The sequence below is a fragment of the Talaromyces rugulosus genome, chromosome II (genome assembly GCF_013368755.1).
Source record: "Talaromyces rugulosus chromosome II, complete sequence".
Lineage (NCBI taxonomy): Eukaryota > Fungi > Ascomycota > Eurotiomycetes > Eurotiales > Trichocomaceae > Talaromyces > Talaromyces rugulosus.
In genome coordinates this window covers 2,429,663-2,445,066 of record NC_049562.1, presented here as the reverse complement: position 1 = coordinate 2,445,066, position 15,404 = coordinate 2,429,663, and the positions used below count along the sequence as shown (strand labels likewise).

The window sequence follows — 15,404 nt, the reverse complement described above, 5'->3', positions numbered from 1 at the left end:
CATGTGATATTTTTTCCTCTTTTTTTTTTTTTTTATTTCCTACTATTAATATACTTTCTAAGTTTCTACGGACGTTTTCTTCGTATACACCAGCCATGTTTCCTTTTCCTTTTCTTTTTCATGACCTTTTCAGGGTTGTTAAATTCATGTTGATTTCCAGGTTTTATGAGGTTATGTAGTATCTTATAGATGGAGAGACAGCGGTTAAAACACGAAAATTTTCCGTAAACCTTGGGAGACTCAACACCATATCGATGAAATGCTCTGGTCAACCCAGACAGTACTAGTGATCTTTTGTTCTTAGATAGAGAAATAAAAAAAAATAAAAGAAACGTATCAATTCTCAAACATGATCTTGAGAATGTCTCAATATCGAACCAATATCTTGTAGTTGCAATCCGTCTGCGTCGCTTTCGTTATATAGATCTCCAACAACCCTGCTGTTTTCGTTTCGCATCGTGGTCCAGCCGAGACTAACATCTTGCGAGGGATTTTGGTGGGATTCTTCGTTTGTGTCCTCGTATTCAACAGTGAAGTTGTCTGTTTTCAGGATACAAAAGGGATTATCATAGCCTGTAGGCGAGTCGCAAGTTTCAGTAGCCGTGAATGGGAATAATAGGCTCCGCGGCGAAATGTCTCCTCGTCGGCGCTCCTCTCCTGAGGTTCGACCGCTTGCAGGGAGAGATAATGAGATGGGGATTTGGGGGCGCTCGCCGACCGAGATGACTGTTCGGCTTGTAAGTTGTGGCGAGGTGAAATCATTACAGGAAGCCGGGCGGCTAAGGGGCCTCTTAGATGAGGACTGTTTCGTATTGCTGTAGTTTTTGTGTGTTGGACTTGGGAAAGACTTGAAGCTGATTGAGTCACTGAGATTCCTTCTGTGCTGACGCGGATGTTGACAACGACCGTGGTTGGCAGTTTTTGGCGGACTGGGAAGGAGTTGAATACTCGATCTGCTACCACCTTGTCGAGATATCGAATCGGCTTCGTAGTGGGTGCCTGGGATTGATGGAGCTCTGAGGGAAGACTTCCCTTTACTTTCAGAGTTGTTTCTCGAATGAAGGCTTCTGAATCCGATGCTGTATTCCATTGTTAAGCCTCTATCTTCTGTCGGCATGTTGGAATTTCGAGAATTTTTCCGGTTCTTATGAAACATTAGAACTAGTTCTTTGATCTTTGGAACTGAAGAGCAAATTATCAAGACGGCATTTTCGACTCTAGAAATTGTTAGCATACTGCTTTCTGCTACATTGGCACTCTCAAAACTCACGAGTACCAGTAGTTCCATGTGCTAATGCGATCTACAAGGCATATTAGCAAAAATTCCTTTGTTGGAACACCTAAACATTTGAAGTACTTACAGATGAAGTCTTCTCCTGATTTTCGTGAATACTTTACTTCCACCGTTCTCACTATGGAAGCCACCGCAGCCCTAAACACGTTAGTCATTTCCGTATGTCAGATACTTTGACTAGGAGGTCATACAAAAGACTAAACGCAAGCAGCAGTCCCATACTGACTATTTTGCAGCCCCGAAATCTCAATCTGAAGACCACAATCAGGGAGAGCAGCGAGAGGCATAAATCTGACACTGCATTGACAGCTGAGGTTTCAGTCAGCCCCCAGCTCAACGTATCCAACAAGACTGACCCACCTCCTTGTGCATAGTGCCAGCCCACAACATGAGGAGCGATGTAGCATAGTTCCGAGTTGATACGAGCCTGTGGATGTGACAAAAGGGGGGTGCAGCGAACCCAAGAGAGCGCGACGGGGATGATATTGATAACCAATTGCAGGACGATCAAACTGTAGATAAATATATGTCGTATTTTCGAAGCATGTAATGCGTAATAGGATATGAACACGGCGAATGATATTCGAGCAAGCATGGCACATAGTGTGCTAGTCGTCGCGGCATACATTTCGTACTTCAGGGCATTCATATATGTAGCTGTATTACGGAATTCCGAGGGGTGCCGTCCAAGGCCCCAAGAAATTGCAATAGTGCATAATATCGCACTAGCAGCTTGTAAAGACTAAGCAGTGCAGCTCAATTAGTATAGGTCATATAAAAGTTGGCATCTCGTCGCACTTACCCACGCAATGATTATTAAAATATCATCGACACTAGCTTTCCGTAAAACTCTGATTTGAGCGATAAAGCGAAGAATAACAATGATGGTCGTGACTCCAAAAAGCGTCCAGGTGCATGCCAGGCTACCAGCCTGGGCTTCATTGAGATCATTTAGAGACTGGTTTTGCTGGGTGTCGTCTTGCATATTGCCCACAGGCTTCGAACTCTAGAAGTTGCCAAAGTGTATCAATGTTCGGAAATCATGCATCAGTCATCCCAATAATCGAAGCCATGAATATCAAAAACCTGGCGGTCATGGTTTTTTTTCACTGCAGAAACGTATAGATGTGTGCGAGGTGCGTAGTGGTATTGTATAGTTCCAATTATTGAATCAGAACAGGCGCAAAAACTGTTTTGTCACATAGTGATAAAAAGAAAGACGTCTGTGGAGGTGGAATCACTTTGGCAACCGAATTTGAAGAGCTATGGCAGACAACAGATGTTGTGGCGAACCATGTATTGGCTGGGCCAGTGGGGATCATGTTGTAATCGAGTAAACAGGCGAAAAAGCCAAATTCGAGCGCTGATCTGCACTATGGATTGGGGATGTGTCTCGAACAGGAAAGAGCTCGGAATGCCTCCTGGTGGGAATCTGAGGACGTCAGTCAAGGACCCTGACCCAATCAACCCCAGCAGGGCGAATGAGGAAAAGGATTTAACCGAGATTCTTTCCCACGGTTTAACGTCTTGAAAGTTGACATGTGTGTGGATAGAGTGGAGCTGTCACCAAAGGTTGATGGAAAAACGGTGGTATTTGAGGCTACGAGAAACGAATGCAACGACACGGCTACCTGCCAAATGCGGAAGGTGGACTGGCTAGAATCTCGGCGCCAACCACAAGTACCTACGATCTAGACTGAGTCATTTACAATTCATAAAAATGGGATTTGTTTCACTCGATAACAGCCAGCACCCTCTCTCTACTGGAGCATTTCCATAACAGCCAAAAAACAAATTCGCGCATTCCGTCAACGACTGGAATGTAGACCTATCGTACGTATTTGGGGCAGATTCGGACTATCAACATGAAGAAATAGCGAATAATCTGAAAGCTATAAATTATTCATTCAAGTGAGTTTAAACCGCACAATACACTAGTAGTAGTTCGTAGATCATTTGTATTGATGGGCATAGGGCATACCCATAAATGCTACGGCAAACCCTAACCCTAACTGAGACGTCACAAACACAAGAACACGATCATATCACTACGTATTGCTATTTCCTTCACTTTCTCACTATTTAATCTCTATTACCATCATGTTAATGCTTACAACGAAACTATACTAGCCCCTCTGCTTACCGGTGTTGAGAAGTTGGTAAGGTTGCATCATTTGATGTTCTTACATCTGGAAGCTTCACGATTGGGGCTTACATCTGTAGGAAAACTCGGTCGATGCTTTCGTGGTTGTTTTCTATGGAATTTTGTTTGAAAGAGTATTAGAGATTTTCTGCAATCTCCACACGCCCGGTGTCTCGCCTGGTCCATCTACATATACGTGTATATCGTGGCCAGAGTCTTCTCAGATTCAAGTGATTACTTGAGGCTTTTAGTCAATCCTTGAAGAATTATTCAGGCTTATCTTTGAATTTTCTCTAGATGTCTCCAATAGAAACCACTGGCTAGCATTGGCCATTGCCTGCTCTGGTAGGCTAGAACTGTATACCCTGAGCCCCACATCCACTGGCTTCTACATTTGGATATTCCGAGTTTATATTTTGTCCCTCGTCTTGTCATGCCGTCTTGTTGCATTAATCGATTAATCTAGTTTTAAAACCTCCTCTATTTCTGAAATTTGAACACAAGTTGTCCATCAGGTGTCGCTGAGAAAGCCGAGCCCCGCCTTCCTTGCCGACCTGGCTTCATTGCGTTATTGTCGGTGGGGCAGAGCAATTTCTAGCTCGTTGAGATTGAAACAACTTCCACCAAAATTGTCGATTTCATTTGATCCAGCTGTAATAATCTCTTGCAACAATAAGAACGAACCAACAGCAATGGCAGACTCAAGCTTTACCCCGCGCAACATTTTAATCTTTGGCGCAACTGGCACGATTGGCAGCTTCATCACAAAGTCCATCGTCTCCGCGCGATCTGAATTCAATCGCGTCGCTATCTTTACGACGGCCCCTGCTGCGGGGAGTGCCAAGGAACAGTTTATTCAGGAGCTCAAGACCAAGAATGTTGGGATCATCGTTGGAGATATCGCCAGTGAAAGTGACGTAACCAATGCATACAAAGGTGCGTTTACATGGTTCTAATTCAATGCCGACTACAACAAGTTGAATGAGAATTGTAGTCTCCTAGAGCCTTCCAGTTCACTAACATATATCTTTTTGACTTTTCAGGAATCGACACTGTAGTTGCTGCCCTTGGCCGTGGTGTCATTGACTCCCAGATTCTCCTAATCAAACTCGCCGCGTCATCCGACTCGGTCAAATGGTATTTCCCCTCGGAATACGGGACGGATATCAAGTATGGCCCGGCATCAGCCACTGAGAAGCCACACCAACAAAAGCTCAAAGTGCGTGCCTATCTCGAAGGAGATGAAGAAATCCAGAAAAGCGGACTGAAGTACACATATGTCGTCACTGGCCCGTTTGCTGACGGATACCTGCGCCTGTTGGGCTCGCCTGAAGCCGGTGGATGGGACGTCAAGACAAAGACTGCCTGGCTGCTGGAGAAGAATAACAAAGTTAGTCTGACGACTATGAAAGAGTATGTTCCCATCATATCTTACTACCTACTATGCCCAGACTGACCGTGCTTTTACTGGAGCAGCACTGGAGAACTTGTCCTTGCCGCTTTGCGTCACCCGACTGCGTCATTCAACAAAGCTCTCAAGGTCAACTCCTTCACGACAAGCCCGGCTCAGGTACAGGAGGAATTCGAGCGTCAAACTGGAGGCTCATGGACAGTACATGAGGCATCTCTGGCTAGGGTTCGCGAAGTCGAAGAAGAGGCATGGGCGGCGAACCTTCCATTTGCAACCGGAATCACCCTTCGGCGCATATGGGCAGAGGGCGGCACTCTCTATGAAAAGCGAGATAATGATGTTATCGGAGAGCCGAAGTTGCAGACGTTGGGGGAGATTGTTTCTGAGAATGTCAAGAGATCTGCATGAACACCAGATGAGTTAACGAAGAGATATAGTACGTAAGGAACGATGAATCAGACATAAATGTTAAAAATTTCCAGTCTTTGTTTTCTCTTCAGAGAAATAAGTTGCGGGCAGTATACAAATACCTATCTCCTTACAAGGCTGCTCTAAGTCGAGATGATTAGAGTATAGCTAGCTACCTGAAGGCTAATTGAAGTTCTACAACCCCATTTGAAGGTTTTATCATACGACAACCGATGCTTGTCGACAATAAGTCGGTTAGGATCAGGTCACCTGACTACGCTTCCCAAAGCAGTACCGCTTGCGCACATAAAAATATCTTCGGGAAGGCCCCAGATAGCTTCGTATTCCTTAAAGTAATTCAGTCAATTCAGTCGTTTATTCCTGAAGCTCCATGCACCCCATATATGTAGCTGTCATCATCGACAATAATGTCACAACTGCTACTTCACAACCAAAACTATCACAACCGCTACTATAATAATGGAGTCACCGATGTCGTTAAAGAGGCTAAGCGGCTGTTCGAGGAAACCCGCTCACGAGAAGTAACGAAGAAGTTGGCACAAAAGCAACAAGGAGATCCAGAAGAAAGGTCGAAAGGAAGACCCCTAAGAGCCAGCTCTATGAAGCTATTTACTACGAGTAAAATGGCCTTGGGATCTAAGATACCGGAGCTGGGAAACGAGATCGTCGGTCCCGGGAAAATTTTCAAACAGATATGATCAAGGGTCATGGAGCACAACATCCCGAGGAAGAGTGGATCTGATGCCCTGTTCTCGGAGAATGGCTTGGAAAGGAATCAATCACTGCCACCCATTTGTTTGCGTGGAAGCATGGCCAAGATACAATGGATGCCATTTCTGGGAAAACTGCCGAACCAGAGCCTTTTTCTGCTCGAAATGGGGTTCTCATATCATCCGCCACTGAAAATATTTCGACAATTGAAAGTTAGTTATCGTGCCAGATCTACCAGAATGGTTAAAAGCAGCCGAGCTTGTCAATCAACTCTAATATATGGGGATCTTGATGGAAAGAATCTACAGTTCCGAACGTCTTTTCGCCCGGCAGCACGGTATCTCTATTTCCACTACTGCCTATGCGTCAGGTATGGCAGCATGACCAAGATAAAGAAGCAGATATTTTTCTTCGAAGTGAATTGGTTAAGCCGTTCGGGGGAACTCCTGGTCATTATTATTTGCACAAAAATATGCTTCTATCATGGGTAGAAGAACTCGGGCATGAATACAAAGACCTCTTGAAAGGGGCATCTTCTGGGACTGGAGACAGCGATCTTTTATGTAGACTACTAGAGTCAGCGCACTGACAATGTTGTCATTGAATTTTCGATGTTCTGTCATGGGAATCAATCTTCCTTCCTTGCTCACTTTGACCTCACTGTAGCGAAGCTCTACCCCCGACTTGCCCACAGTCTTGCACGCCTTACCCAACCAATCTAGTTGTTCTTCTCTTGTTAAAACTTTGTTTCTGAGTTATGAATGTATCAACTAGTGTATCGTTATTCAAGAGATAGCTTTATCCTACATATAGAGATAATTATCCAACAACCATCTCCAAAATCTCAAGCACCTGGCTCTTCTCTTTCAATGGCACAGGGTTGGTTTTGCACCATCTATCATGAAGACTATGCTCTGCCAAAAGATCCAACTTGTCTCGACCAACCCCGACATCCTTGAGAGACCGCGGCATGCCCAACTCGCGAATAACAGCATCGAGAACGTCACCCAGATCAGACGAGCTAGGGTCAACTTTGTACTTTTTCAAGACATCGCTAACAAGAGGGTTCTCGATGAGAAACTTGTGAACACGGGCCTGGCGTGCAACGTTGGCGCCTTGGGCGGCATTGAACTTGCAAACAGCAGGGAGCAGAATGCAGCTCGTTTCTCCGTGGCCGACTCCGAGGGGACCCAACTGTATATTCGAAATTTAGATAATGAATGCAACGAACTAATAATCTTAATGAATACTGTAAGGAGCTCACCTGATGGCCAATACCATGGCTAGCCCCTAACTGAACCTTTCCACTGGTGCAAGCCGCCATAGCATCAACCGACCCCAATTGACATTCCAGGCGAGCAGTGTAATTCTTTCCGTCATGTTTACAATTCACAAGGCCAGGAACAAGCCTACCCAGGGCATCTTCTGCTAGTTTGTCACTCTCCGGGTAGCCCATATTGGAACAAAGAGTCTCGACGCAGTGGTCCACAGCCCGGATGCCGGTACTCAACCAGATAGAGTCTGGTGTTGTTGCGGTTAATTCAGGATCGAGCACAATTAATCGTGGGCCCAGAAGTGGTTTCTGAAAGCTGTGTTTCCGATGCGTTTTATCATTTGTGCCTCCAGCAAAGTTGGAGTATTCCCCGGCAGACAGACTTGTCGGAATGCTGATAATAGGCACTTTGGATTCATTGATAGCCTCTCGTTTAGTTGGTCCTTCGGATAATGTGCCCAGCTGCTCAAAGGTTGAAACATCATTGGCAAGCGCCTGTTCATAAAAATTACTACATTCTTCTCTTCTAGAACAAACCCATCCCCAGGATAAAACTTACAACAGATACTATTTTCGCCCCGTCCGTCAAGCTGCCCGCACCCAGGGTCACGAGCAGATCGGCTTTCTTTTCGCGAGCTTCATTGGTGATTTCGAGAACCTCAGACCAAAGCGTGTGACTTTTCATGCCAATGCGTACTCCGACAACTTTCTCGGCAAGCGCCGTCTTCAATCGATCGAGGGCATCCGTATTGCGCGTCAGGGACCCCGAGCTGATGATGTATATCCTTGACGCTTTGAATGTATGCTCGACATGGCGAGCAGTAGCCTCGGGGAAAGGAATGCCGTACGAAAGTCGAGGTTCCTCGCGGCCGGTGAAAGCTGGACGAACGGTTTCCTGCATCTTGTGTGTTTGTTTTTGTTGTTTCTCTATCTTCAATACGAAGATTTGGGATTCTGGGAGTTTGCAACTAACAGAATTAGAAACGTCTATATTTTAAGTATGTACTCCCACACCCCACATGATGGGGCTCTGATATCAAACGACAAACCCATGTGGGGCTGGGTGTTGAGCATGAACTAACTTTGCTTGTTTGGATTTTTTTATTGATCAGTTGCGATACCATCAATTTGGAGTATGGACAATCTGAAGACCTAGATATGTAGTGTTCGATATTTGATTATCTTAAAAACGGTGTTGACTTGGATGTCATACAAACAGATTATGCCCACTCGGGCCTAGGTTGCTGACCTAGGAAATTTCTCGTTCTACAAGTATCCAAGATAAAGGAACAAAGGTATCTTCAATGTTATATTAAAACCAAATCAAGCCCAGAGATATATAGCGTAATGGCTTACGTGCTCATCACTCAAAAACTTTTCTATATAGTACACAATGTTTCTACTGGCCTCGTTTCGCCAGTAGGTTCAACGCACTACCGGCTATAATGAAACCACACTGGTCTTTACTGAGAGTGTGCTTCACGGGGATAGTAAAACTCTCCCCAGTCTTGTACTTGGTCACCTTGAGGGCAACCTCTCCTGCGCCACCAGATTTCAGCAAATCATGCAGACCAACAGCATCAACCTGGTCGCACGCATCAATGCGATCGTAATCTGCGCGGTCTGCAAAAGTGAGCGGCACCACTCCTTGCTTCTTCAAGTTCGTCTCGTGGATGCGAGCAAAGCTCTTGGCCACAATGATACGTCCACCGAGATAGCGAGGTTGCAGGGCAGCGTGCTCACGGGCACTGCCTTCTCCGTAGTTGTCTTCTGCGACGACGAGCCATTCTGTTCCTTGTGATTTCCATTGCTCGGCCAGCTCTGGAATCGAGTGCTTCTTGCCAGCTTCGTCGTAGGCGACATTGGTCTCATCTGTTGCGGCGTTCACTGCGCCAATCAGTGTGTTGGCGGATATGTTGGGAAGATGGCCCTTGTATTTGAGCCATGGCCCGGCTGCCGAGATGGTGTCTGTGGTGCACTGGCCTTTGACCTTGTAGAGAACCTTGAGGCCAGTAAGATCTTGCGAAGGGAATGGAGCGAATGGCTCTAGAATTGCCAATCGGTCTGACGTGGGCGAGACTACCACTTCAACTGTCGGGTCGGGAACTGCTGCACTGGGCTGGAAATCCGGGTTTCCTTCTTCAAATCCGGCACTGGGCAAGCTGTAACCCTGAGGAGGCTGGAAGCGGAACGAACCACCATCAGGAGTAGGCAGAGAATCGGTCATGGGGTTAAATGTGGTACTTCCAGAATAGCTCATTGCAGTCACAATCTCCGGGGCGGCCAAGAAGTTCATCGTCTGTCGGTTGCCATCGTTGCGGCCGGGAAAGTTACGGTTATAAGATGTGAGAATGGCGTTGGCTTCGCCATTTTTAACTCCATCGGTACGTTTCCATTGACCGATACATGGCCCGCATGCATTAGCCAGAACGGTACCCCCGGCAGAAGAAAATGTCGACAGTGTTTGGTCTCGTTCAAGCGTGGCGCGAATTTGCTCGCTACCGGGAGTGACAAAGAAATCGGCCTTGGGCTTTAGGCCGGCTTCGGATGCTTGCTTGACCAAGTGCTCCGCCCTTGTCATGTCCTCGTATGAACTGTTCGTGCAGCTGCCAATTAAACCCGCCCCAAACGTCTCTGGCCACTTCTCTGCCTTCACCTTATCAGCAAACGCAGAGAGAGGCACGGATAGATCTGGCGTGAAAGGGCCGTTGATGTGAGGTTCAAGGCTGGACAAATCGATTGTTATCACCTGGTCATACTCGGCCTGTGTATCGGCCTTGAGTAGGCTCTGAGGACCAGCAGCGGCGATTTCAGAGGCAGCAGCCGCTACAGCCGCCCGGTTAGTTGCTTCGAGGTATGGGACGTGGTTGGGCGAGAATGGGAAAAGAGACGTTGTAGCGCCAACTTCGGCACCCATGTTGCAAATCGTTGCCATACCAGTGCAGCTGAGGGTGTCCACACCGGGGCCGTGGTATTCAATCACAAATCCAGTTCCGCCGCGTACAGTGAGCTTGCCTGCGAGGTGCAAGATAATGTCCTTTGGAGAGGCCCATCCGTTAAGGCGGCCCTCAAGGCGGACTCCAAGGATCTTTGGCGCTTTCAGTTCCCAAGGGGCATCAACCAAGGCATCAACAGCATCAGCACCGCCTACCCCAATGGCGATAGCACCCAGACCTCCGGCATTGGGGGTGTGGCTATCAGTGCCCAGCATCATCAAACCAGGAGCCGAGTAGTTTTCCAATACATTCTGGTGAATGATACCAGCGCCGGGAGGCCAGAACTCGATTCCATACCGCTTTGCCGCCGATTCGAGAAAATCGAAAACTTCCTTGTTGCCTTGGATCGAGGCGGGAAGATCAGTATCAGCACCACGTTCGCCGACAATCATGTGGTCACAGTGAATGCTAGCCGGGACCGCCGTCGAAGGCAGACCGCACGACATGAACTGGAGCAACGCCATTTGCGCGGACGCATCTTGCATGGCAACTCGGTCCGGCTTGAGTTTCAAGTTTGCCTGACCACGGATATCTCGGCCATTATTGGTGTTGGAAAGCAGCGACTCTTCCGCGTTGTCAAGATGCGAATACAGAATCTTTTCGGCCAATGTGAGAGCGCGTTGTGGGCTCAGAATGCGTCGAACGTCTTCAAGGCCGCCGAGGATCTTGGTGTAGGGCGGCATACGAGAGCCAGGTGCAGCTGTAGCGACACCGCGACGATACGCGACAGACTTGGGTTGAAGGCATGATGTGACCTGCAAACATTAGCATAACTTAGCTCAAGAAGAAAAAAAGCATTCGCGGTCACTCACCCTGCGAGTGGCTGTCGCCCTCTGCCAAACAACTTGCCTTACCATCGTCGATTCGATGGGGCAATTGAAGAAAGGGAACAACAACAACAACAACAAAAGTGGCTTGAAATCGAACCAGAAGCGGCTGGGCTGCCCTACAGTCAACAATTGTATCCAAAAAGCACCTCCACTTTTTCGTTTCTTCTCCGTGTTGGGAGGAAGAACAATAATTTCCCCCGGCGCCGTCAACGCTGTTTGCTTTGATTAAAGCGAGCCGCAATTGGCTCACACGGTGCGAAAAGAGTGGAAAGCGCCGAGGTCGGAGAAACTGCCGAGCACTAGCCCGATTAGGTATAGCGCCTTATGGAACTGCGTCCCTACAGTACAGAGAACTTGAAGTATGATATTATTATTGAAACGACAGTGCAGCTGCCAACGAGGCAATATTCGTACACGCAACTGATCTGGGCTAGAGATGCCAACCTAGGAAAACCGCTTTCAAATAACCCGCCTTATTAATTCCGTCACAAGCGCTGAAGACAAAATCCAAACTCTCATGGAGTTGAACTGTAAATCAAGCCCGGCACACAAGAGAATAAAACTAACGATACCACGGTACGAGTAGTATATGATACAACCCCATAACTTCAGTCCTCTTGGTCTTCCTTATCTTCATCGACAGCTGCTCTCAGTTCATAGGCAATTTCGTAGCATTCTGCCAGCAGTGAATTAACACTACCTTGACCTTCTGGAAGATCGCTTCCTATAAAGAACTTTCCATCTACACGCATACTGTCGATGGAGTTTAACTGCATAGCCCTCTATTAGCAAGAGTATACTGCGAACCCGACCGTTTCCAACACTTACTTTCATGCTATATGGATAAAGTTCACGTGCATTGGACACGCCACCAGAGTCCTTGACTTCTAACAAACAACGGCGTAGTGTTTGCAATTGATTGTAAATTGGCAACAGAGCTTCTGATACAGGTTCCGAGGCGATGAGAAGCGCATAAATGTAAGCGTAACTGCGACGGATCAGGTAAAGCAATGTCTGTTGAGCTGTAAGTAGAAGTTCCAAAGAGAAAAGGGTGGTTGGTGACGTACTCTCTGGGTGTGGAGGTCCGCTGTTTGGCCCGTGGAATCGATGAAATTTCCATTGACACGAGCTTCATCGATACGATCAAGCTTACGCTGGAATTGGAAGAGATCTGTTTCACGAAGAGACCATGCCTGTGTCATGGACAATCGCTCCAGCTGATTCTTTATCTCAAGAATCCGCGAGTACTGCTCCTGGAATCGTTCTTCAACTTGTCCTTTCCTACAGCCCAAGGTAAGCCATTGCGGATTGGGGGGAAAGGAGGCGGATCACCTACCTCTCAAGCACAAGTTCCGTCCACCTCCAGCATCTATCCCAGAGAGGCTTAACAACTTCCTGTCCACTCAATACTTGTCCATCGGATCCGACAAAGTTTCCATCTTTGGTGCGGCTCTGTATCTCTTTCAGGCGCTCCTGCAAATCGAGCACTTCCGAAGCAGAAAACTTGGAACGAGTGTTAACTGCGGACGTTGATCGAAGGATCGACACTAAAGTTTCATGTAAAGGGGCCAGTTCGGCTGCAAGAGGTTTGAGGCCGTTATAGAGAGTATCCAGAGATATGTGACATTGCTGAAGCCGACTCTGTAGGAGGGTGAGGAGATGTGGAGAGTGTATATCTTTGCCGCGCTCTATGGCTTCCTGCATGCTGTCAAGCGTTTTTGATATGGATTCAAGATCTTTAGCACTATAAAAACCGGCTTCTTCGAGATGGTCAAGCAAGCGCTAAAAGCAATGTCAGCACCACGATTGATCGAAGAGAGACGATTTTTCGGCTAGTATTACCTGGATTGTTGTTGCCAGTGAATACCTAGAGTCGCAAGGAAATAATGTCAGTTGTCTGCTATCTCCCTTCGATTTATTGACGGCCAGGACTTACGTCGCGGGAGCCTCGTTGTTTCGGCCGACTGTGAGGAAGAGGAGAGAAATAAGTTGGAAGCAATCATCAAGCACATAGTCCACTAGAAGCAGCGAAACAATAACTGTTAGCTCAGATCCATTTTAGATAAGAAATTCATAACGCAAAGGCCCACGCAGTGCTAACATCGGTTGTATATCAATCGGCCACCTCGTTCCTTGCGGATTGAATTAAGGGTTTCGACCTCGCCAATAACCTCTTCGTACAAAGGCAAAACATCGCGAGACTTGATGTACGACGACTTATCCTGCTTCAGCAAAAGAAGTGCATCACGGGTGCGGAGGAGCTTTTCAAGGATGGGCTGCTCTCGCGGATCGAGGGGAACGGGTACGGCGGGTGATTCCATGGCGGAACGGTGGGTGCTGCAGGCGACTCAGTGCATGCAGGTCTCGTCGGAGGCACGAAAGTAGAAATATGAAGGAATTATCAGTACAGCAGCGATCCGCAGTGAGGAAACTAGGCGAGGCCTGATAGCAATACAGCTGCTCGTGGTTGATGGAGGGGAGATTGGCCAGAGTGGGGGTGGTCCGCAGTAAAGTTCAACCACGCAGGTGGAGAGGAGAGCGTATCATCATACCTGCTCGTTTGCGGGTTTTCTACAATAAAAGCAGCCCGTCGCCCAGTTATTATTTGGGGCCTTGTGAGAGAGAAGTCCTATCCTGTTTTTCACTAGTACTCTCTCTCTCTCTACATGCACTTTTTTCCTCGCTTTGGATAACTAGTAGTTATGCTATAACTTTACTCCATACTGACTGTTGTGATTTTGGGAAATCCTCGATAATAGATTGGCCCACGCACTAGAAACCACGCTAACTTTTCCCTGAGGCATTTGAAGCTTATAGGAAGACGAATCGCCAGCATAAAACCTTTAATAATAATGAATGCAGCGAATTGATCCGAAGCGGTATAGCGCGAGTAATATCATCGGCTAACCGTGATAGATCTAGCGCGGGGCTCTGTGATGACTCAGCACATATTATTGCCTAGCCTCTTCAGGGCTAGCGCGGCAGAAGCGAGGGCTTTTGCGCGGCACACACTTGGCGTTTGGATCTCCGGCTCGGGCTAGCATCATCTCAGTCTTGCTTCTCTCTTTACTTCGTCAATCGATTTCCCGGCAATTCTCGAGACAACATCAATCTCGTCCACCAAAACGACCACCATGTCTACCGCCGAGCTTGCTACTTCCTACGCGGCCCTTATCCTCGCCGACGACGGCGTTGATATCACCGTACGTCGAACACCCATATCCCCCCCCCCGAAAAACTGCAAGAGAACATGGAAAATCAATTGTGGAGGGTCCAGCGCATCATGAAAGTTTCAGACGAAGCCTACACGGTGATCGCGAAACGGACATGGGATCATAATTTTATTTGTTTATTATAATGGAAATTGGGACATGTGCGCTAACGTGATATTTTTCGTTGATCAATAGGCCGACAAGCTCAACACCCTCATCAAGGCCGCTAACGTCCCTGATGTTGAGCCTATCTGGGCCCAGCTTTTCGCCAAGGCTCTCGATGGAAAGGATGTCAAGGACCTCTTGACCAACGTCGGCTCCGGTGGTGGTGCCGCCGCTGCCCCCGCCGCTGGTGGTGCTGCCGCTGGTGGTGAGGCTGCTGCTGAGGAGGCCAAGGAGGAGAAGGCTGAGGGTATGGAATATCACCATTCGAACAACACTCTATGATGAATGCGGACACAAGCTAACTACTTTTTTTTTCAACAGAGGCTGAGGAGTCCGACGAGGACATGGGATTCGGTCTTTTCGACTAAGCAGTTTAACAAAAAAATCAAAACTGTTTTGCCTGTGTTGGTCGCTTTCTGCAAAAAAAAATATATACCTTTTTTTCACTCTCTCTTCCAACCCTCCTACCTATCCTCCTCTCTCGGTCCTATGTACTCGATAATCTGTGCACACGAATCTCATTGCAGAATCGGAGATATTAGAGAGCATGCTTCGATTCATGAATTGCATGATGGCGCGACACTTTTTTTTTCTGCTCTGTTAAAGCTTTGCTTGTTGACACATGGTGGTCATTTATGGTGGAAACGGCAAACATGAATTCAAAAAATATTAAAAAAAACTTCTTTCAGAACTGCCTTTTTTTTATTTTTTTAGGGGAGGTTCTGCTCAATTAGCAGCATTGCTGCTAGCTTGGTACCAACATGCGTGAGCAGAATGCACGAGCGATAGTATAGCTTGATGTATAGCTTGATGCTGTTGTATGTGTGTGTATGTGGATTCCAGTGTTAGGGGAGATATGCTGTGATGAACAGTTCTCATTCCTAATGTCTTCACATGCTTCTATGGGACTCCCTACTCTAGATCTTATCTCGTACATATA

General features: G+C 47.1%; 6 protein-coding genes across 6 annotated transcripts; 2 read left to right on the top strand and 4 right to left on the bottom strand.

Moving 5' to 3' along the window:
• Positions 1-343: 343 nt before the first annotated feature.
• On the bottom strand, positions 344-2,279 carry TRUGW13939_03336 (uncharacterized protein; the record flags this gene model as incomplete). Its single annotated transcript, XM_035486520.1, has 6 exons — positions 344-1,217; positions 1,271-1,301; positions 1,362-1,432; positions 1,486-1,603; positions 1,655-2,036; positions 2,097-2,279. The coding sequence occupies 6 exons, from the start codon at positions 2,277-2,279 to the stop codon at positions 344-346; spliced, it is 1,659 nt and encodes a 552-aa protein (XP_035342413.1).
• A 1,850-nt stretch (positions 2,280-4,129) lies between these two features.
• On the top strand, positions 4,130-5,256 carry TRUGW13939_03335 (uncharacterized protein; the record flags this gene model as incomplete). The annotated part of the gene is made up of 3 exons (XM_035486519.1): positions 4,130-4,373; positions 4,481-4,850; positions 4,914-5,256. 3 exons carry the CDS (start codon positions 4,130-4,132, stop codon positions 5,254-5,256), a joined length of 957 nt encoding a protein of 318 aa, XP_035342412.1.
• Positions 5,257-6,807: 1,551 nt separating this feature from the next.
• Positions 6,808-8,162, bottom strand: TRUGW13939_03334 (uncharacterized protein; the record flags this gene model as incomplete). Its single annotated transcript, XM_035486518.1, has 3 exons — positions 6,808-7,182; positions 7,253-7,756; positions 7,821-8,162. The coding sequence occupies 3 exons, from the start codon at positions 8,160-8,162 to the stop codon at positions 6,808-6,810; spliced, it is 1,221 nt and encodes a 406-aa protein (XP_035342411.1).
• A 498-nt stretch (positions 8,163-8,660) lies between these two features.
• Positions 8,661-11,114, bottom strand: TRUGW13939_03333 (uncharacterized protein; the record flags this gene model as incomplete). The annotated part of the gene is made up of 2 exons (XM_035486517.1): positions 8,661-11,012; positions 11,070-11,114. 2 exons carry the CDS (start codon positions 11,112-11,114, stop codon positions 8,661-8,663), a joined length of 2,397 nt encoding a protein of 798 aa, XP_035342410.1.
• A 581-nt stretch (positions 11,115-11,695) lies between these two features.
• On the bottom strand, positions 11,696-13,408 carry TRUGW13939_03332 (uncharacterized protein; the record flags this gene model as incomplete). The annotated part of the gene is made up of 7 exons (XM_035486516.1): positions 11,696-11,857; positions 11,916-12,101; positions 12,155-12,368; positions 12,424-12,869; positions 12,930-12,954; positions 13,024-13,126; positions 13,189-13,408. The coding sequence occupies 7 exons, from the start codon at positions 13,406-13,408 to the stop codon at positions 11,696-11,698; spliced, it is 1,356 nt and encodes a 451-aa protein (XP_035342409.1).
• Positions 13,409-14,221: 813 nt separating this feature from the next.
• Positions 14,222-14,832, top strand: TRUGW13939_03331 (uncharacterized protein; the record flags this gene model as incomplete). Its single annotated transcript, XM_035486515.1, has 3 exons — positions 14,222-14,290; positions 14,495-14,711; positions 14,786-14,832. 3 exons carry the CDS (start codon positions 14,222-14,224, stop codon positions 14,830-14,832), a joined length of 333 nt encoding a protein of 110 aa, XP_035342408.1.
• Positions 14,833-15,404: the final 572 nt, after the last annotated feature.